The sequence below is a fragment of the Emys orbicularis genome (genome assembly GCF_028017835.1).
Source record: "Emys orbicularis isolate rEmyOrb1 chromosome 19 unlocalized genomic scaffold, rEmyOrb1.hap1 SUPER_19_unloc_1, whole genome shotgun sequence".
Classification (NCBI taxonomy): domain Eukaryota; kingdom Metazoa; phylum Chordata; order Testudines; family Emydidae; genus Emys; species Emys orbicularis.
Window position 1 is genome coordinate 335559 of NW_027045148.1, and position 22428 is coordinate 357986.

General features: G+C 55.2%; 1 protein-coding gene across 1 annotated transcript in view; it reads right to left on the reverse strand.

Annotated features, from left to right (window-relative positions):
* The window catches only part of LOC135894921 (syntaxin-binding protein 2-like), a gene marked incomplete at its 5' end in the record, with an annotated part of 37877 nt that overhangs the window by 9502 nt on the left and 5947 nt on the right, over positions 1-22428 (reverse strand). The window contains 7 exons of the mRNA XM_065422975.1: positions 3755-3839; positions 3992-4140; positions 7707-7810; positions 9424-9502; positions 10964-11040; positions 11682-11763; positions 12869-12916. Coding sequence (XP_065279047.1) covers positions 3755-3839; positions 3992-4140; positions 7707-7810; positions 9424-9502; positions 10964-11040; positions 11682-11763; positions 12869-12916 — 624 coding nt within the window. The remainder of the gene's footprint in view (positions 1-3754; positions 3840-3991; positions 4141-7706; positions 7811-9423; positions 9503-10963; positions 11041-11681; positions 11764-12868; positions 12917-22428) is intronic.

Genomic DNA, 22428 nt, shown 5'->3' on the forward strand with positions numbered 1-22428 from the left:
CAGGGAGAGCTCCCCACCCAGCTGCGCTGCAACGCCCCCTGCAGGGACAGGCCACCTGCCCCTCGTGCAAATAGCAATGGCCACTCCCCCAAGCACGCTCTCTGCTCGTGCCTCTCCACCAATGGGAGCATGCCCCTTACAACGCAGCCCCCCAATTGCCCCTTGCCCCATATGCCGTGAGGGGGGTGGGGATACACTAGACCAGAAGACCTTGGCTAGTCTATCATTAACTAACACTAGAGACTCTTCGATACAAAGTCCCAGAGGGGGACAATGGGACGTTATCCCTATGCCCCACCTTGCATCTGAGCTGGGACCCCATATGAGGCTCTAGCTCCCCGCTCCCAGCCTGGGTGGCCTCCAGCATCCAGTTGGACAGAGACCACTCAAATGGTCAGCATCTCAGACCCACATCATTGGGGGACTGGCCCAGCCCCCACTCCTTGCCTGATCAGCATGCATTGCCCTCTTTGGGCAGCAGGTGGCGATATGAGACCAGCCCTGCGCTCCCATGGCAGACTGCTCTGAAACCAGCTCCAGCAGCCCCAGTGGAACCCAAGCCCACCCAGGAGCACCTCGGCAAGAGGCTGCATCTGCCCTTCGCTGGTAGCACAGACAGCCGGGGGGCTGTCTGTGCAGCCGTGGGGCTGTGGACGTACAGCCCGATGCTTCCACAACTGTCCAACCTCAGTACATGGCCAGAGCAGAAAGTCGGACCAGCCACCACCCACTCGCCTGGCAGCTCTCCACAGCCTCTGGGTAAATGGGTTGAGGCTGACAGGGGAGTGCCTCTCCCGGGGGAGTATCTGGCCATCACTGTAGCATCAGGACACCTCACTATCACTGCTGCATCCTGCCCCCCCCCCATGCACGTGGGGCTGGGCAGGGCTGTCACCCCATTGCAGAGGGGGATGGAGGCCCAGAGGGGCAGGGTGACTCACCCAAGGTCACACAGGAAGTCTGTGGCAGAGCAGGGACATGAACCCAGAACTGGCACCATCATTCCTCTCCAGCACTACCCAGCCTGGGGGGGTTGCTATGCCCAGCGCCCCTCCCGGACTCTGCTCACACCTTTGCCAGTTCAGCTCGGCTGGAGGGATCCCCGAGTGCAGATGGGGGCTGGCGTAACCACCAGGTCACCCCCCAGAACAGAGGGGCGCTTAGTGCACTGGTGAGTGCCACAGCACTGCCTGGGCCAGCTACCCCTCAGGGCTGGCAGCTGGGAAACATCAAGGCAAGAGGGACTAGTGCAGACAAGGCCCCAGGGCGCCGTGACCGTGGGCTGGGTGGCTTTGGAGACCTGACTGCTAGAGGCCATGCTACAAGAGTCCCTGGGGTTCTGCGCCAGCTGGCAAGGCGGGGGCACACTGGACTGGCCAGCCGGGATTGTGCAGCATGGAGCCAGCACTGCATTGAGAGCAGGGGCTTGAGTCAGCACTCCCGGTCCTGCGGTGGGCGTGCTGTCTGGACTCCTGGCTCCTATTCCTGCCTTTGCCACCTACTCATGGCACGCTGCTCCATGCCTCAGTTTCCCCCGTGTAACATAGGGATAGTGCTGACACCTGTGACAGGGAGGCTTGGCAAGGGTCTCAGGAATATCCCTGGGGGGCTCAGAGGAGCAGGGTGTGCACAGAGCAGGACTTTGCCCTCCCCAGCACCGCTCTCAGCTCCTGAGAATAGCACAGATCAGACGGGGGCTGCAGGCTGGAACCAGCTCTGCTGCAGCAAGTAGCTCCGGTGGTTAACAAGCATGCTGTCAATCCCTTCCCTGGGTAGATGGTTTGGGCAGCCAGGTGTGTGCCAGGCTCCCCTTTGGAGGCAGGCCTGTGCTGCCAGCTGTGAGTTACAGAGCGTCTGTGCCATGGCAGCCAGCTATCCCAGAGGGGGCCCCCCTGCCCGAGACTGGTATCATTATCCCCATTTTACAGATGGGGAAACTGAGGCACAAATAGGGGAGGTGACTTGCTCAAGGTCACCCAGCTGGAATAGAACCCGGGTCTCCCGTCCCAGTCCAGGGCTCTAGCCACTAGGCAACACTGCCTCGGTGGATGGGAAAGTAGAGAGGAAAAGTGCGCTCATGGATCCACAGGGTCGGTGCCAGGGCCCCAGCTAGGGAAGTCTCTGGGAGGAAGCCCTTTGCTGTGCCAGACCCCAACAGGTATCTCTCTTCCTCCAGGACAGGCCACACTGCCTCCCCCACCTCCTGAGACTGACCCGCTGGGCTTCACCCCATGAGCCCTGCCCAGCAATTCCAGCTGAGACAGACCCTGGTAGAGACCCATCCACTCCGCAGGGCCCGACGCCCCTCAGCCCGGGTGACAGGGCCACTCCCCCAGCGTTGTCAGAACAGTCGGGTTTCTTAGGCACCTGGACTCCAGCCCGGGCAGCCCAGCCCACTGAAGGTTAAAGCAAGAGGCCGTTCTGGTCAGCCCAGAGCCCGGCCGAGCTGCAGCGAAACCTGTTTTCAGGCTCCGGGTCTCTCGCTCAGGGCCTGTCTACATGTAAACCACTGCAGCTGCGCTGCTTCAGTGACGCCGCCTTTCTCATACCCCCGAGCGAGGCAGTTACACCGACCCAATTGCCTCGTGTAGACCAGGCCTCGGTCTGACCTTGGTCAGTTCTCAGGCGAGAGCTCCCAACTTCCCCCACTTATCCCCCAGCTCAAACCTTCCCAACCCTGTGTTCTCGAGCTGGGGGCCCTGCTCCGATTCCCTGCTGGGAGCGTCCAGCCAGGAGCCATTGGAGCCGGCACGGTCTTTCTGGCCCCCAGGCTGATCTAGGTCCGATTCTCTTCATTTCACCAAGACAGGGAAGTGACACCGCCCCCCCATGACTCTTACCTTCCCTGAGAGTCCTTCCTCCCCACCCCCCGCCAGAGAAGCCATGAAACATATAGGGGAAACTGAGGCACACATCGGATTCCTAAAAGATATTACAAACATTCCCAGTTGGTCACAGATGCACAGCCTCCCAGCAGCTCAGGAAAGGCTGGAAGCAAGAGCAGAAGCAACAGGAGGGAGAGATCTGGGCAGGCCTTGGAATTTACATCACTTTGCTTCTCCTAGGGGGACAGGAGCCACTGGGTTTCTCATGCGAGAATCCAGGGCAGGGTGGGTTTGCAGCTCCCCTCTGCTGGGGGTGGGACGGGGATGGCAGGAGCTGGGGGAAGCTCACAGGCCAGGGCTGACTTGTGGCTAAGACGCGGGAGAGCTGGGTTCTATTCCTGCTCTGACAGACTCCCTGCATGCCTCAGTTTCCCATCTGTAACACAGGCCCCCCTGCCTCCCCTGGGAGGCTGAATTCATTAGTGAGGTTCTGATACCATGGGGATGGGTGTAGGAGCACACACAGACAGGAGTGTCCAGGTGTGGAAGAGACTCTGTGTGCGAAGCTTAGTTCTGTGACCAAACTGCCCTGTTTATAAACAGAGATTGTGCTGGGCACACACTTCCCCAGTCAGTGCCTCGGTTTCCCCATCCGTAGAGAGGGAATAAGGACACTGGCCTTTGTAGAGCACTTTGAGATCTGCCCACGGCCAGTGTTAGAGAAGGGCTGGGGCCATTAGTCCAACCACACAGGGAATGCTATTGTTCTCCTGAGCCCTCAGGATCTCCAAGGAGGTTCTAGACCCTCCCCCCACCAGGATCTCTGAGCAGGTCCTAAATCACTCCTCCTTCCTTCTACTTCTCATGTACTCCCCCTCCCCTCGCGGCTCTGTCCCATGGTGAGGGCGTGGCCGGCACAGCTCGCTCACCTCTCCCATGCTGGGGTTGTCTGCCTTGAATGCGTTGAGTTTGGCCAGCACAGCGTGCGCCAGGAGGAAGTTATCTTCATGGTCCCTGCAGCAAAGACAAACCCTGTCGGTCAGGAACAGCTCCTCCCACAGGGACACACGCACTTCCTGTAGGAGATGACCAGGTATCCTTCTCCCTCTGGGCACACTCACTTCCTGTAGGGATGGTCGGGTACCCCTCCCCCCAGGCACACTCACTTCCTGTAGCGGATGGCCGGGTACTCCTTCAGGGTTTCACACAATGTGGCAATCTGCTCTGCCAGCATCTCCAGCTGCTTGTTCTTGTCCAAGGAGCGGTGGGAGCTGAAGCAGTTGTGGAAGGTCTGTGGCCTGTCCAGGGAGTACACCTGGGGGGCGGGGGGCAGAGATCAGACCCTGGCGCCTTGCGTTTGTTATACCAATAGAATAAAAACCAGCAGGATATTAAGAGGGACAAGGCAAAGATGCCACATTTATTGTAAATATAAGTCCACTTGACACATTCTTCGGCCAATGGATACTCCCTTTCTAGGCTGGCACCTCCCTAACCATTCATGTACATCAAGCATTCATCAACATACATGCCATATCTTAACCATATTTTAAATTTACTGTCTCCACCACTTTCGGGGTGTGTGCTAATTCATTTGAGACTCCCGGCCCTTTAATCACAGAGGGTGGGGGTCTGTTCCTAGGAGCCCTTGCTGTTACAATGAAGTGAAAGTCACTTAACGGCTTATAGCGTTTGTTTACATTGTATCAATTACAGAATAAACTGCCTGACGTGCACAGAGTCAATTAACGGCTTAAGGCTCACAGCAGGGGTCGTAACATAGGGTATGTCTACACTGCCGCGCTAGTTCGGCGGCTGGGGATCGAAGTTCCGGGTTCGATTTATCGCGTCTGGTGTGGACGCGATAAATCGAACCAGGAAGTGCTCGCCGTCGACTGCGGTACTCCAGCTAGACGAGAGGAGTACCGCGGAGTCGACGGGGAGCCTGCCTGCCGCGTGTGGACCGCGTCTGAACCGCGGTAAGTTCGAAGTAAGGTATGTCGAATTCAGCTACGTTATTCACGTAGCTGAATTTGCGTACCTTACTTCGACTTGGGGGGTAAGTGTAGACCAAGCCATACTGTTCACTTCAAGAACAAAGTCAATTAACTTGTTTGTAAGTTTTATATAGTAATAAAGTATCTTTCACAGGACAGATACAATCAATGGTTTCTACTTAGAGGAGAGGAAAGTGATCAGGAACAGTCAGCATGGATTCACCAAGGGCAAGTCATGCCTGACTAACCTAATTGCTTTCTATGAGGAGATAACTGACTCTGTGGATGAGGGGAAAGCAGTGGATGTGTTATTCCTTGACTTTAGCAAAGCTTTTGATACGGTCTCCCACAGTATTCTTGCCAGCAAGTTAAAGAAGTATGGGATGGATGAATGGACTGTAAGGTGGATAGAAAGCTGGCTAGATCGTCAGGCTCAACGGGTAGTGATAAACAGCTCCACGTCTAGCTGGCAGCGGGTATCAAGCGGAGTGCCCCAGGGGTCGGTCCTGGGGCCGGTTTTGTTCAATATCTTCATTAATGATCTGGAGGATGGCGTGGACTGCACTCTCAGCAAGTTTGCAGATGACACTAAACTGGGAGGAGTGGTAGATACGCTGGAGGGTAGGGATAGGATACAGAGGGACCTAGACAAATTAGAGGATTGGGACAAAAGAAACCTGATGAGGTTCAACAAGGACAAGTGCAGAGTCCTGCACTTAGGACGGAAGAATCCCATTCACTGTTACAGACTAGGGACTGAATGGCTAGGTAGCAGTTCTGCAGAAAAGGACCTAGGGGTCACAGTGGACGAGAAGCTGGATATGAGTCAACAGTGTGCTCTTGTTGCCAAGAAGGCTAATGGCATTTTGGGCTGTATAAGTAGGGGCATTGCCAGCAGATCGAGGGACGTGATCGTTCCCCTTTATGCGACATTGGTGAGGCCTCATCTGGAGTACTGTGTCCAGTTTGGGGCCCCACACTACAAGAAGGATGTGGAAATATTGGAAAGAGTCCAGCGGAGGGCAACAAAAATGATTAGGGGTCTGGAGCACATGACTTATGAGGAGAGGCTGAGGGAACTGGGATTGTTTAGTCTCCAGAAGAGAAGAATGAGGGGGGATTTGATAGCTGCTTTCAACTACCTGAAGGGGGGTTCCAAAGAGGATGGAGCTCGGCTGTTCTCAGTGGTACCTGATGACAGAACAAGGAGTAATGGTCTCAAGTTGCAGTTGGGGTGGTTTAGGTTGGATATTAGGAAAAACTTTTTCATTAGGAGGGTGGTGAAGCACTGGAATGGGTTACCTAGGGAGGTGGTGGAATCTCCTTCCTTAGAGGTTTTTAAGGTCAGGCTTGACAAAGCCCTGGCTGGGATGATTTAGTTGAGAATTGGTCCTGCTTTGAGCAGGGGGTTGGACTAGATGACCTCCTGAGGTTCCTTCCAACCCTGATATTCTATGATTCTATGATACAGACAGTAGCTTACAAGTTTTAACAGAAGACCCAAGAGATTTTTGTACTTGGTGAAACTGTTGGATTTTAAAGTGTGGGGGACAAATTATGTGGGGGTCACTGTCACTTGGGGGAATCACTGTTAGTACCTTCTTTAATATCCCTACACGTTCCCCGTACACTCAAGCTAACTTCCCCCCATAACCTCCAGCCCCTGGGGTGCCAGGGAGGGACCATGGGCAGCGGAAAGCAGTCTTCACCCTAGATATGCTCCTCCTGGCCTGACTGCCCCCGAATGATGGCACAGCTCTGACCCTGCTCCCCATGGCGCTAGCCCTGCCAGGCATGCCATCCCCCCATCAGAATTTCCCCTCACTTGCTCAGTGGCCTGGAGGAGCCGTAGCAAGGCCCTAGTGAGGGAGAGATCCCTTTGCCAAAGCCACTCCTGTTGTGGTAGAGGGACAGCGGCCCAGAGATTCATGCACCAGCCTGGGATGAAGACGCCCCAGGTTCAGGTCCTTACTTGGCTGCAGACTCCCAGGTGCCCTCAGGGGTGTGACTCTGCCCTGGAGAAGTCAATGTTGGGGGAGGGGGCATGGCCACGCTTCTAGTCTGGCAAAAGCCCCAGCGTAGCCACGGGCAAACCCGGCATCAACGTGCTTCTGCCACTGTCGCTTATTTCACTGGCTGAACAGAACGAGCCATTGGGGCAAACGTGCTGGACACCAATAAAACAGTATCGGCCCACGAAGGGTTTGCTGGCGCAACGGGACGGGTGAGCCAGCAAAGCCTCCTGACGGACACTTAGCTTATACCAGCCAAAGCTTCTCTTGGCACAGCTGGCATTTGTGCCCCAGATGAAATAAGCTACAGTGGTGAAAGGACTGCTTTGCCAGCGTAACAGCATCTACCCAGGGGCTCTGCCAGCACAGCTGCATCAGTTACGGGGGGGGGGATGTTCTCTCTCATGTCCCCATAACAAACCCATACCAACAAAGCTTTTGTGTGTAGACCAGGCACATGTCTCTGTGCCTCAGTTTCCCCATCAATGCAATGGGGCTGACAACAGAGCCCTGCCCCTCAGGGGCATGAGGGGGGAAATCCACTGACGACACAAGGAGGGGATGGGGCGGTTGGGCAAAGGGCAGGTGTGTGGAGTATCGGGCTGTCTTGCACGCCTGGTATAAACCATCAGTAAGAGCTGGTAAAGCCAGGGAGGCAGGGCCCCCTCCCCCATACATCTAAGCCAGCGATTCCATGTCTCACAGGGTGTGAGCAGCCATGGTGAGTCCCTGCCGCCCTGTGCTGGCGTCAAACCCAGGGCCCTAGAAGGGAAAGGTTCCCCCTCCGAGCCACGTCGAACACTTAGGGTGGGGTGTCATATGTCACCGTTTGCCCCGCGGCCCTGCTCCTCCAAAGTCCGGCCACCCCTCACCTGGCTCTCGTAGGGCAGGAAGGCCACGTTGATCTCCTTGAGGGTTTTGATGGCCTTGGTGATCCGTGACTTGCTCAGCTCGTTGAACAGAGGCTCAGGACAGGCTGCAAGGCAAAGGCAGTGGGTGGGGGTGACAGGCACATGTAGATAAATCTCTGATAATTTTCATATGACTTTACATTGTGCCTCTTCATATAACCTTGTGGTGAGTCTACCCATGTGTGACCTCTGTTTTCATGAAACTTTGTATCAAAGCCTCATATAGAAACCTTGTATTGATGAGCCTTGGTATATGGAAACTTTGTATCAAAGCCTCATGTAGAAACTTTGCATTGCCCTTGGTATAATGTTATAGCCCCCAAGGATAGAATAAGATAGAAGAAAAATGTCTTTTTGCTAGCAGTAGAACAAGAGCTCCCAACACCCCTCTTAATCAATTGCCCTGTTGAATGAATGAGGTGTGGATGAGCAAGGCATGGAAGGCAGCACCTCCAGACAGCCTCAACCATTGGAGAGGGGCTGGGAGCCAGACCCAAGGACAATAAAACGTATCAAGTGGGCTCATTAAAGACAAGCAGACATACTGACGGCCTCCGGGGTTAGGAGCCAGCACCTTCTTTTGGAAACAACCTCTTTGCAGCATTGGGACAACACCCAGAAGGAAGCAGCACAAAGGACCAATGGACACAGACACAGATTTTGAATCTGGTACAGATTTGCATGAGAGGGAAGCTGCTATAAAAGTGAGGTGTCTTGCAGAGGACCCCGGGTCTCATCTTGTCCACATGGGAACATCGATCCGGATCGGCAGAAACCCGGCTCCACCCCCTCCCCCATCTAACTCACCTGGCCAGTGCAGTTAAGGGGAGCAACTATTTGGTAACAAGACCGAGACCAAGACCGAGAGTGCGTGTGTGTGTGAAATGTGTGATACAGTGTTAGTGAATACATGTATTACTAATAAATGTGGTGTTTTGCCTTATTCGCCCTGAAAAGATCCCGTGCAGTACTTTAAGTACAACACACAGGGCTGAGGACCCCCAGCACAGCGCCAGCCCCCACGGACGGGGCCAGGACGGGCACAGCAGGGGCAGTAGTGCTGCACACCTGTGGGGAACCTGGGCAAGCCAGCTGGGCCACACAGGAGTCAACGATAAGTCCAGCCCCCCCGAACCAGAGTCACGCCGGGTTCTCGGCTTCTGCAGCATCAGCAGCGAGGGGGGGGCCACAATCTCTCCTACCTAACCCGTCTCACACCCTGCCCTCAGCCACAGGGGGAAGTGACTGGAGTGTACAACTCCGGATGATGCACAAGGAGGAACAGGGACTTGGGCTCCTCTGCTGCTGTAATGGGGAGAAGCAGATGTGACCCTGACACACTGGGTATTCTGGTGGTGTCCCATCCCCCCACCCCAGTTGGGACTGATGGAGCAATGCATGCTGGGAATGGTAGCCAGAGGCTGCCTCTCTAGGCGCACGCTGCAGGTGTCTGTGAGCCGTGCTGGCTGAAGGCAGGCCCGTGGGGGAGAAGTGGGGGAAGGGATCGGTGGGGTCGTTGGGTCTGGCCTGCTGGGTCCTCATCCCCCTGCAGGAGGGCAGAGCGTAATCAGGGTGCTGCGCACTGGCCTGCCGGCAGAGAGAGACCCCCCCACCCCCAGCCCCAGTGTGCCACGAGCCAGGCTCCCAGCTGGGGGATCTCCTGCCCCCTGATACTCACTGTCGATGAAGAAGACGTGAGCCGCCTTGTAGTTGAAGGTGGGGGTGCCCCGGAAGTCATTGATCAGAGCCTGCACCGACTGCAAAGGCGAGAGAGGGGGGTTGTCAGCACCAGCCGAGGCCCCTCCCTGCTGCCCGAAGGGCCCAGCCCATGCCCAGCCCCTGGGGACTCAGGGCCCAGCATGATGCCATCGGGAGGTGGGCTGGTTTTCACCCCCCTGGCTCTGGGCTCCCTCCTCGCTGGAGCAAGTGCCCATGTCCAGGACATCCTCAGGGCCCAGCCATGTCTCTCACTGGCACACAAGTGTTGGTTCCCGGCCACAGATGGGGCCTGGCATTGGCCTTGAAGCTGTACTAAGTGGGCTCTGAGCAGTGCCCAGGGAACAGCCGGCCGAGCAGCAATCCCAAGCAGCCGCCATCAGGGCCCGCTCCCTCCCCAGGCGCCACGCTGGGCACCTGGAGCTTCACCACCCCAGCTAGCCAGGCAGGGTGGAGGAGCAGGCACCGAATGGGCTGGCTGTGGGTTTGGAAGCTGTTCGGACCCCGCGACTGGCCATTGTGACAGGTAGAATCATAGAATATCAGGGTTGGAAGGGACCTCAGGAGGTCATCTAGTCCAACCCCCTGCTCAAAGCAGGACCAATTCCCAACTAAATCATCCCAGCCAGGGCTTTGTCAAGCCAGGCCTTAAAAACCTCTAAGGAAGGAGATTCCACCACCTCCCTAGGTAACCCATTCCAGTGCTTCACCACCCTCCTAATATCCAACCTAGACCTCCCCCACTGCAACTTGAGACCATTGCTCCTTGTTCTGTCATCTGCTACCACTGAGAACAGCCGAGCTCCATCCTCTTTGGAACCCCCTTCCAGGTACTTGAAAGCAACTGTGAGGACCTGGCTGCCCTGTCCCGATCCCCAGGCCCCAGCTTGGAGTCCTCTCCTACAGCGCCCCCTCCGCGGGCAGCCCCTGTGGGTACTGGGCTTCACCCTGCTCCCCTTCGCTCTACCAGCACCCCCTGCCCCTGGTCTCCCTCCACTGGCCTCCCTGCTGCAGACGCAGGAGCCTCCTCCCCCACAGCCCCTGCTACCTGAGCCTCTGCCTCAGCAATTCTCCTTCACTTTGAGTCTCAGCTGAGGACTTAGGGTGACCAGATGTCCCGATTTTATAGGGACAGTCGCAATATTTGTTTTTTCCCCCCTTCAATAGGCTCCTGTTACCCCCCAACACCTGTCCCGGTTTTTCACACTTGCTATCTGGTCAGCCTAGCTGAGGTTGCCTCTCTCCGCCTGCTGCACCTTCCCATCCAACCCCCACGGGACTGCACTGCGGAGAGGTCTAGGGGACAGTCTGTGCCTCACGTGGCAAAGAACACGAAGCCCAGCTCCGGGGAAACAGCCTCTTGGGGAGCCCCTACTGGCCCCATTCCCATCCTGACCTTGTGCTGCGCATCCCCCCGGACAGCGTCACCTCCAGGCTGCACTAGGTGCTGCCCCGGGGTCTCCCCTGCTCCCCATCCAGCTGCCCCAGGCCCGAGCTCCTACCTTCTCCACAGGGCTGAGCAGGTAGATGGCCTCCAGGCTGGGGATTGGCTCACGGCGCTTGTTAATGTCTTCCACAACTAGGAGAGAGCAGACATTGGGCGCGGGTCAGTGTGTCCTAGCCACCCGCCCCAGCCGCTCTCAACCGGGATGGGGGGAGGGGAAGCCAAGGGGAACAGGGATGTTGGCTGGCAGCAGGCTGGGGGGTTCCACAGGCTACAATGCAGCAGCCGCTTTGATGTGGGGCCGTGGGCTGCGATGCTGCCACAGTACGGAGCAGGGAGGGAACGTCCCTCTGTACTGTGCTGGGGGCACCCCCCTAGAGTGCTGGCTCAGCTCTGTGCCCCTCAACCCCAGGGCTCCTCCACCCTGGAGCAGGGAGCCAGCATTCCCCCTCCCCAGCTCTGGGCAAACCCCAGCCAGGACCCTGCCCGCAGCATGGGGGAGGAGCAGCGAGGAGTTAACAGGGGTCTGAGAAAGCGGTGAAGAGGCTCCAGGGGCTGAAAGCGCCGGGCTAAGGGAACTAGATCTGGCTGGGAAGGTACCAATAGCAAGGAGGGCGTCTAGGGGGCTGCAAAGGGGGGAACTAGGTGCAAATGTGAATGTAGACAAGTCAACTCCCCGACTTTGAGGTGTATCCAAGGGGGAGGGGAACCCTGGCGGGTGGGGACAGAGTCCTGGGAGCAGACAGGAGGGAGGGACGCCATTCAAGGCCACTCACTCGTGATGCCTTCGGCCAGGATGTCGGACATCTTGCAGCACGACGAGAGGATGCGCATGCTTGGGTGGTCCATGATCAGCACCTGGGGTAGCGAGAGGGGAGTGCGCCACTTCAGATGAGCTCGTCACTGCCCTGAGCCCAGCCACCCACCCACCATCATCATCCACGGCACAGCCAAGGGAGCAGAGCGACTGCTAACGGCAGAGCCGACGGCTCCTGGCCCAGCCCTTCCACAGCAGAGCGGCAGGGCCGTTACTAAGCCTGCACTTGGCTGAGCTGACCGTGCTAAGGACTGCGTGAGGAGCGACAAGGAGAGCGGCTCCGAGCAGAGTGGCTGGTACGAGATGTCGGAGACAAACCTGGGACACCCGGCCATTCCGAATGGTCCCATCCTCCTAGACTGGAGGAGATCAGCCTCTTGGCCCAGGTGACAGGGTGAGTGCAAGAGGCAGGGACAGAACCCAGGAGTCCTAGCTCCCAGTGCCCTGCTCTGATCCACCAGATACCCGCTCCCCAGCCCTCGGACAGAACCAGGATCAGGGCACAGAGAAATGGAATGAGGGGAGTCTCCGTGTTCCCCTAGGAAAGCCCTGTAGGCCATCAGCCCAACATCTCTACTGCCTTCCTGCCGTGCCGAATGAACCCATTGCTCCGTGCAGCCCAGCGTCCCGCTGCACCAGATCCAGCCACTGGGAAACCTAGTCCCCTGTGCTCCCTCTGCCGCACCGGCTAAGCCCACCGCTCCACACACCCCAGCCCAGTCCATGCCGGGGGCTCAATAACCTGCCTGCCCAATGGTGCATGCTGCCCCCATGCTTGGCGCTTTCCTGCTCCTCCTCCCACCCAGGCTGGCTCACTGGGCCCAGTGGTCTGATCCAGTGTAAGGGTGGGGAGGGAAGAGATACCAGGCTCACTGGGCCCAGTGGTCTGATCTGGTGTGTGTGTGTGGGTGTGAGAGAGATATGGGGCTAGCTGGACCAGCTGGGTCTGATCCAGCGCAGCGGGAAGGCAGACGTACCCAAGCCTAGCTGGGGGCGGATGATCGGCTAGACAGAGCAGGGATCTGATCCAGCCTGGAAAACCTCAGGGTCCTAATGAATCCCAAGAGGCTGGAGCGGGAGGAGCACAATATATGGCTACAGCATATCCCCAGGAGGACACCATGGCAGCAGGCCCGGCCTGCTTACCTTCCATTCTCCTTCCTTCTTCACGCTGCGAATGACGCCGCTGAGGATCTCTGGGAGGGAAAGAGACGGGGATTAGTGGTGGGGCTCGGACGGGACGACTGTGCCCTGAGCCAGGACCCACTGGCTGGTGGAAGGACCCCTTGGGGAAGTGGCTCAGAGGCTGCTCTCAGGCCAGCTAGCGATGTGCTCCTAGCAGAGCCCCCAGTCAGCGATCGTGGTGGGGTGGCAGGCTAGATGGGCCATGGCTCTGATCCCCCTTCCTTTCTGCCAGGCTGGATACGAGCGCAGCTGAACTAAGGATCTGGCCCCGTGCAGAAAGAGAACAGATCCTGTCCAGCACCTCTTGACTGGAGGGGATCCAGGGACTCTCTACTGCATGTGGGGGACGACAACACGACAAAGACTTCAAATCCTGAGTCCTGCACATAGAACCCCTCCAAGGCATGCCCCGCTCAGGGAACTGCCGGCCTGTCTCCTGGGCACCTTCCACGGCCAAGTTAAGCAATTAGATAGTCAGCTCTTCGGGCCAAGCACCATCTTTTTGTTGTGCCCATCACAATGGTACCCTGACCCATGACTGGCACTCCTGGGTGTTACCATAATACACCTAATAAATAATGTACAGCACCCAACACAATGGGGTCCTGGCCCACGACTGGTGCTCCTGGGCACTACCGTAATACACCAAATGAATAACGTACAACGCCTTGCAAAATGGGGCCTTGGTCCATGACTGGGTATTATGGTACCACCCAGGAGCCATCTGTTTGTTTTGCCCCTATGAAGTACCGGATTCTGGTTGGCCCGGTAGGGCATGGTTCAGGGTGAGCAGTGGTCACAAACCAGCTGATTGTGGTGTTACCTACAGCCCCAAGATGCCGTTCTCTTTGGCAAAACCCCCTTCCCAAATTCTAACCCAAATTCAAAGCCAAACTAGACTCCTTTCCAAAGCGGCTGGGGCCATCGCATTGACCAGACCCCAGGCAGGCTGAACTGCATTCACCAAACTGGTTCCATCCTTCACTCGGGGTTGTGAGTCTCTCCACACCTGAATCAGGTGAAGCAAGAAACGCAGGCCCAGCTGCAGAATCAGGAGCCGTAACTCCCTGCCTGGGCCTGCTGGAGGCTCGCCAGACAGATAGACGGGGCTTCCGCAGGAGAATCTGGGGCCGCTCCAAGCCTGTCAGCTTCGCTAGGCACCTGCTAGCACAAACCTGTTCCCACCCCTCTCCTTGCCAGGGCATGGGGCGGGGCCTTCTCATCACATGATCAACAAGGGGCGGTGCTATCTGAGCTGCCCCGCCTCCAACCACAGCTAGAGCATCCCCAAGGCACGAGACTCTACAAAAGCGCTGGTCTCCACTGCTCCAGCTCACAGCGAGCAGCCTCTCCAGGCACTGCTGGGGCCCCTGGGAGTTCAGAAGCCATGTCAAAGACACCCTCGTGTCTCTCTACTCCCTTCCCAGCGGGCACAAGACAAAAGCCTCCTTCCCTGCAGCTTCTGCCGCCTGGATCAGCCCCCTGCATCTCGCCGCTCTCCTCCTGCTTGTTGCTCTTAACTTTCCTGCTACTATTTTATCTTTGTAGCCATTTAGCCCTGTACAGGAAAGATCCCATCCTACTAGTCAGACCCTTCAGCAGCTCCCTTATCCAGGCTTATAATCCTATCTAGGACCCCGAGTCATGGCCCAGGGACCCACTGTGCTTGGCGCTGTACATTATTTACTGGGGTGTCACGGTACAGCCTAGGAGCCCCAGTCAGACCAGGCCCCCTTGCGCCAGGTGCTGTACAAATACAAAATACAAAGACCGCCCCAGCTCCAAAGAGCTTCCACGTACAAGCCAAGTGGAGGTTCTGCAGCCACCAGGCTCATTTCCCAGCGCTGGGAGCACCTTCTTCCTGCAGGATCATGTGCAGTCAGGGCCCTATTGCAGGGTCCCGACCCTGGGAGATCACGCTGCAGACAGAGACGCTGCAGGACATTAGAGGTGAAGGAGCCCACCTCCCTCTCCCCCCCCCTCCCCCCACGTGGCCAGGGGAGGGACACAGAGCCACGGGGGAGAAGCCCAGCTCCCTGCACGGCCGGGGGGGGGGTGCGGGGGGGAGACGGACACAGAGCCCTGGCCTTGGCTCGCCACAGCTAAACCACCCTGCAAGCTCCCCAAGTGGGGCCTTGTTCTCGAGCTGCGACACGGAGGTCAACGCACCCCAGAAGCAGCCGCCCCAATGAAGGAAGGTGTCAGGACATTATCCCCATTTTAGAGTGAGGAAACTGAGGCCTGGGGAGCAGAAGTCCTTTCACCCAGGTTAGACAGTGAGTCCATGGCAAAGCTGGGAATAGGACCCAATAGCCCTGAGACCCTGACCTGTGCTCTCACTCCCACTCCCGGTAGTGGGTGTGCGTGAGCGCACTGCCCAACACACTATGTTTCCCCATAACTCAAGCAATGCCTCTCCCTACCCCACCAGGACTTGGCAGCTCGGCCCTAATGAGGCTCCAGGGGCTATTCTGCACCAGGATGTGCTGGCCTCCCTGCTGCTTTCCCGCAGTTCCTTTACACCTGCGGCACGCAGACGCCCCGTTCACCGGGGCACGTGGGGCTCTAGTGCAAGGTAAGGGGCTGGCAGCACAGACTGGATCCAGACATGGCGAAGGCAGACACGAACCTGCTTTCTCCACGCAACTCCGCCCAGGCATTTCGACCCTGAACTGCAGCTACGGCCCCCCACGCCAGCCCTGGGCTGCCCCCACCAGCTGTGCCAGTGCCCCTCACTACTGAGTAGAGCCCTTGCTACCCCAGCCCTGGGCTCCCCCCATTCCCAGCTCCACCAGTGCCCCTCACTCCTGTCCGCAGGCCCCTGCTACCCCAGCCCTGGGCTCCCACCCACTCCCAATCCTGCCAGTGCCCCTTACTCCTGTCCGCAGCCCCCTGCTATCCCAGCCCTGGGCTCCCCCGCATTCCCAGCTCCGCCCGTGCCCGTCACTCCTGTCCACAGCCCCCTGCTGTGCCAGCCCTGGGCTGCCCCCACCAGCTGTGCCAGTGCCCCTTACTCCTGTCCGCAGCCCCCTGCTATCCCAGCCCTGGGCTCCCCCGCATTCCCAGCTCCGCCAGTGCCCGTCACTCCTGTCCACAGCCCCCTGCTATGCCAGCCCTGGGCTGCCCCCACCAGCTGTGCCAGTGCCCCTCACTCCTGACCCGCAGCTATTCCAGTCCTGGGTTCCCCCCCTCATGGGCTCTGCAGATGCCCCTCACTCCTGACCTGCAGCCCCCTGCTATTCCTGTTCAGAGACCCCTCTTGAACCAGGGCAGTATGGCCCAGCCCAAGTATTCAAAAGTCACGTTGTTGACGTCACCAGGCATCACCATCACCCTAGGTAACTCAGGAGGGTGGAAAATCACAAGTGTCAATGAAGCCTTCCTGCACTAGGCCTGAACCAAACTTCTTCCATGTTTAAACTTTAATTGACCTCAAAAGCCAGGTGCAAGTGAAATGTGTAAGCAGCCTGATATCAGTGGTAAACCCCCCTTTGCAGTACCAAGCGGTAATAATGAGGCCTGCATACCTCTGGCCGAAAAAAAAATAATAAATCAAAGAAACGGGACAAAATAGTAGTTCAAGAAGTGTTACTAACGAGCTGAACCTATAGCTGCCAACATAAACTAACTGCTTAAATGTAATTGCTATTTGCTTAGTAATTGTTACCAGGAACGGGAGGGGTAAAGAGAGAGGAATGGGGGGAGAAAGGGAGGGGTAGCGGGGGAAGGGGGGGGATGAGGCTTGACTGCAAAAGGTATAAAGGAAGAAAGTTTTTTTTCTGTTAGTGTGCTGGATTTGAGACGTGCCTGTCTCCTAGCACCGCTTTGAGATCTCAAATAAACTTTGTTTGCTTCTCCACCTGGTGTGTTTATTGGCGCGAAGCACACCGGGCCACGAACCTTCGCTGTTGCTTTGCCTCGGGCATTCTGTGCCTGCAACAGTTTTGGCGTCCCTGGGTGGGCTCGAGGCTGAAATTTAGCCTTGCCCGGATCCCTCCTGGTGGCCGACGGATTACGACGACGACCGACGCCCAGAGCGCTCACCGGTGACTTCATCGGGGGGCCTCGGCAGAGACGTGGTTTGGTCGACCCCGGAGGGCACAACGGTGCAACGCGCTTGAGTAGTGGAGAAGCAGCTGTGGCCGCGGGCGACGGTGGGGAACCGGTCCCGTCGATAGGGCGACGGTGCAGAACCGGTCCTGTGGATAAGGTAGGAACAGTCCAGTGGGGACTTTATCTGTCTTGACCTGGGGACGCCCAGTGTCTACCTGTTTTGACTTGGGGACGCCCAGAGTCTCCCTAATATGGGGCAGGGACAGAGTACGGCAGGCAGGGTAAGGTGTACACCCTTGGAATGCATTCTGGTGAACTGGAAAGTGTTTGGATCGGATCCGTTAATTAAAAGTAAACTAAAAAGGTTCTGTACAGTAGACTGGCCTCAATATCAGCTAGAGGACCAGGAAAGGTGGCCACCGGAGGGATCACTTAATTATAATACGATCCTTCAATTGCTTTTGTTTTGTCAGCGTACGGGTAAATGGAATGAACATATGTATGTACAGTTGTTTATGTTGTTAAGAGATAGGTCAGATCTTTTGCAAAGGTGTAATTTGACTCCGACAGGTTCGGTAGTAACTACTGTTAGTCCCCAGAACCCTCCTCCGGTTGTGATGGCAGAGTCGGTGTCCCCTTCGGCTCCAACACCCCCACCATATAAAGACAGGGTCTCTCAGGTCCCCGAGATTGCCCCCTCGGTGGGATTCTATCCATTACTTACTGAGACTCGAATAGCTCGCCCTGGATCAGAACATCGCCAAGCCACTACAATGCAGGTTTACACTCACGTGCCCTTTAGCCCAGTGGACCTGGCAGCTTTTAAGGCACAGGCTGGAGAATTCTCAACGAATCCAAGCAAGTTCATTTCTATCTTTAAAGGTTGTCTAGCTAGTCATAAGTCTGACTGAAATAACTGTAATATACTTATAAGAACCCTGTTGTCTAAAGTGGAGTAAATTCAGATTATAGCCAAGGCTAAAAAAAAGGCACAAAAAAGGCATTTAAGGTTTAAAAAGGAAAGCTATTAAATACCAGAGGTTGTACAAAGGGATTCCTCAAAAGTGAGTGTGCTCGTCCTGGATTGTTGCTTCAAAGCTCTGTACAAAAGTTATGTTACTGAAAAGGTGTATAATGGCAATGTGTATGTAATAATGGTTAAAAAAAAAGTGTATAAGTAAAAAGTAAAAAGTTCCTTTAAAAGTTAAAAAAAGCTAAAAAAAAAAAAAAAAAAAAAAAAAAAGCATAAAATAAGTTAACTAAAAAAAAAATACAGCTGGCCTCAGTCCAAGGTCAGTGTTCACAGCCAAGACTTTGCTGACAACCAAGAAAAAGGGGGGCTTGAATGTGCCCAAGCAACTACAGGCTTTGGCCAGAGCCCTCCTGCTGCAATATGTAGATGACTTGCTAATTGCTACTGTGGGTCTAATCCCTTGTCTTAAAGCCACTGTGAGCCTGCTGAACTTTGTTGGACTCAGAGGATATCGAGTAGCACAGAGTAAGGCTCAAATTGCTCTCCCAGAAGTACGGTATTTAGGATTTTACATCAGGCAGGGGGAACGTCAGCTTTCAAGTGAAAAAAAGAAAGCTATCTGTCAAATTCCTATTCCAAGCAATCGTAAACAACTTAGGGCGTTTCTGGGCATGGCAGGCTTCTGTAAAATATGGATCCCAGAGTTTGAACTGTGGGCTAAACCCTTGTATGAATGCGTTAAGGGAGCGGATCATGATCCCTTTCACTGGTCCCCAGAAGCGGACAGGGCATTTAAAATCTTAAAAAGGAAACGGATGGAAGCTCCAGCTCTAGGCCTGCCGGACCTAGTTAAGCCATTCCAACTGTATGTGCATGAACGGAAAGGGGTGGCCCTGGGAGTGCTTACCCAGCTATTAGGTGCCTGGAAGCGTCCTGTGGCATACTTTTCTAAACAACTGGATCAAGTTTCAAAGGGATGGCCAGCCTGTTTGAGGGCGGTCGCAGCAACTGCCCTAGTGCTTGGGGAAGCTGAGAAATTAACACTGGGGGGAATTGTGCAAGTGTATACTCCCCATATGGTTCAAGCCCTGCTGAATACTAAGGGTGGTCTCTGGCTTACACAGGCACGGGTTGCTCGGTATCAAGCAAAACTGTTAGAAAATCCTGAAGTTACCCTACAAACCTGTCCCTCCCTTAACCCAGCCACCCTGTTACCGGAGACAGAAAAGCAGGAACATGACTGTCTGGAAATCATAAATGTCCAATACTCCAGCCGCCCAGACTTAAAAGATCAACCCCTCCCTAATGCTAATTATAAGTGGTATACTGACGGCAGCAGTACTGTTGTAAACGGACAGAGGAGGGCAGGCTATGCTATCGTATCTCTCCATGAGACTGTGGAAGCAAAGGGTTTGCCTGCTGGAACATCAGCCCAGCTGGCTGAATTGGTAGCCTTAACCCGTGCACTTAAACTGTCAAAAGGAAAAAAAGTAAACATTGTTACTGATTCCAGATATGCCTTTGGAATACTACACGCCCATGCCTGTCTGTAAAAAAAAAAAAAAATGTTAACAGCCCAAGGTTCTCCGGTTAAACATGGGCCTCAAATTCTCCGGCTTTTGAAAGCGGTACAGCTCCCCACAAAAATAGCAGTAATACACTGCAAGGCTCATCAAAAAGAAAATCAAGATGTGGCTAAGGGTAATGCCAGGGCGGACAGAAAGGCCAAGCGAGCTGCTGCCCTGGAACCACAGGAAGCTGAAAATGCCCCTATGCATGCCCTCATCCCATCAGTGGGGGAGCTCCCGACCCCTCGGTACTCTCACAAAAAGAGGAACCTAGCCAACACACTTAGGCTCCGGGAAAAGGAGGGATGGCTCCACTCCACGGAAGAAAAAATCCTCCTACCAAGAAATCTAATACGGCCGGTACTACAGAAACTACATCAGTCTACCCACGCGGGAAGAGAGGCTCTTTCCCAGCTTATGAATAAATACTTTCTAACCTCTGGACTTAGGCCTCTGGCCTCCCAGGTGCAGGCTGAATGTCTAGTCTGCCAAAAGAACAACCCTCGACCAGGAGTGTCAGTGCCACCAGCCACTCTGGAACCTACCCCAGGCCCAGGACTAGTTTGGCAAATAGATTTTACTGAGTTCCCCCGGACCCAAGAATTCAGATACCTTCTCGTCTTAGTGGATCGATTCAGCGGATGGCCTGAAGCCTTCCCATGTCGTAACAACACTGCCAAAACGGTGGCTCTTAAATTTGTCAAGGAAATCATTCCTCGCTTCGGACTCCCCCAGTGGATAGAATATAATAATGAAACACACTTCACATCCCAAGTTGTTCAGAAGATATCGGATGCCCTGCAAATCCCCTGGAAGCTCCACACTCCATGGCGACCGCAGGCCAGTGGGGTAGTGAAACGCACAAATCAGACACTTAAGCGGCACCTCTCAAAGGTCTGCCAAGAGGCTTCCCTTAAGTGGCCTGATGCTCTACCCCTTGTTTTGCTCCGCATTCGCGCTCTCCCAAAGGGCAGGTTAGGGCTCAGTCCCTTCGAAATTATGTTTGGAAGGGCATGGCCTATGAACGGTACACCGGTTCTGGCAGGGGAGTGGGAGGTAGGCTGTGGTTTCTTATCTCAGTACATGTGCTCTCTGTCTGCTGTTCTTTGTTCTCTCCACAGGTACACCAAAGATTTGCAGCCTCTCCCGCTGGATGCCCCGATCCACTCCTTGCAGCCAGGTGACTCCGTACTCGTTCGGACCTGGAAGGACAAGCCTCTCCAAGAGAAGTGGAAGGGACCCCACACCGTCCTGCTGGTTTCCCATACAGCAGCAAAGGTCGAAGGACACAAGAACTGGATTCATCACTCTCGCCTGAAAGCAGTGCCTGCTCCTGAACGGTGGACCGTCCAGCCTGCAGAGAAGACTGCCAGCGACGACCTGGGACTTAAGCTGTTATTCAAAAAACAATAAGGCCTGCTGGGAATGCCCTGTGATCTCTTTGAACAGTCACAGCGCACTCCCCGCGAGAACTCTAAGCGTTGGATGTGTTTGTTTTCCCAGGGCCGGCCTAACCTGGTGGCCTGGTCCCTTTTGCTTTTAATCTGCCTGTTATTGGTAATTGTTATTTTGTGGGTATTTGGGAAATTGTAATTGTCAGGCCCTAGGGTCACCTGCCCAGCATGAGTTCAGGTCCAGGGTCTGCCACAGTGGTACTCTTTGCCATAGGGACAACCCTTGGGAGCCGCGGGCCAACTCAACGCAGATCCCTTCCCCTATTAGGCTGCGGTCAGTGGCCCCCGGGTTGGTGTGCTATCGACAGTTTAAGTCCAGCAATCACACCTGGTCCGCTGGGAATAGCACCTGTCAGTATTATGTATCCCCTGACAGTGATGCTTCTGTCCCTGTCTATGTTAATGGCAAATCCGACTCTACCGCCCGGCTAGCAACGTTTAATAACAAAAAAACAAATAGATGGCGCCGCGGTTATAATGGCTTGGTAAAAAATGGCCACTCCTTTTATATTTGCAGAATTTCTGCCTATAAGTGGCTACCGCATCGGTGGTATGGAAGCTGCTATGTAGGCTATCTTGCCCCTCCCCTTCGTGTTCTCCCTAAACTGCCCCCTGGCCGCCCCAGGCAGCGTAGATCTTTGTATGCCACCCCAGCGCCCATTACAGAAGAAGACAAGTTGGGTATGATCCTCCTCCCATCCTATGGGGTAGGACGGCTAACCCAATTTTATCGCAGGCTCTCTATGTTTCTCACCAAGTTCGCCAATAAAACCTTGGCCATAAAAAAAAGCCTTAACTCAGAGCTTTACCAGCTCCGGTTGCTGTCCCTGCAAAATAGACAGGCCTTAAATTATGTTTTAGCCTCCCAGGGCGGGGTGTGTGCCCTTATTGAAAGTGAATGTTGTACTTATGTTCCGAAAAACTCACAGGACATTAACAAGCACGTCCTGTCAGCCAAACAGGCTTTTAAGCAGTGAAAGGCCCAGGAAAGGGAACCCACAGGTTTCAATTCCCTTTGAAGTTGGCTGCCCAACCTAAGAAAATTGGAAAATAGCCTTGTGCGTCTCCTCCTCACAGGCGTGGTACTGTGCTTGGTCACCCTCCTCCTGATTGCCTGTTTTAAGATGCTCCTCCGTAAGCTTTGTGCCACCTGTTCCCCAGAAGTCCCAGCATACCCTCTCATTGAGAACCCCAGCTTCATAGCACTCAATCATATCTTGTCCACAAAATATGAGAGAAAACAGCCAAAAGCTTGTTGAGTATTCTCAAAGGAGGGAGTTGTTGACGTCACCAGGCATCACCATCACCCTAGGTAACTCAGGAGGGTGGAAAATCACAAGTGTCAATGAAGCCTTCCTGCACTAGGCCTGAACCAAACTCCTTCCATGTTTAAACTCTAATCGACCTCAAAAGCCAGGTGCAAGTGAAATGTGTAAGCAGCCTGATATCAGTGGTAAACCCCCCTTTGCAGTA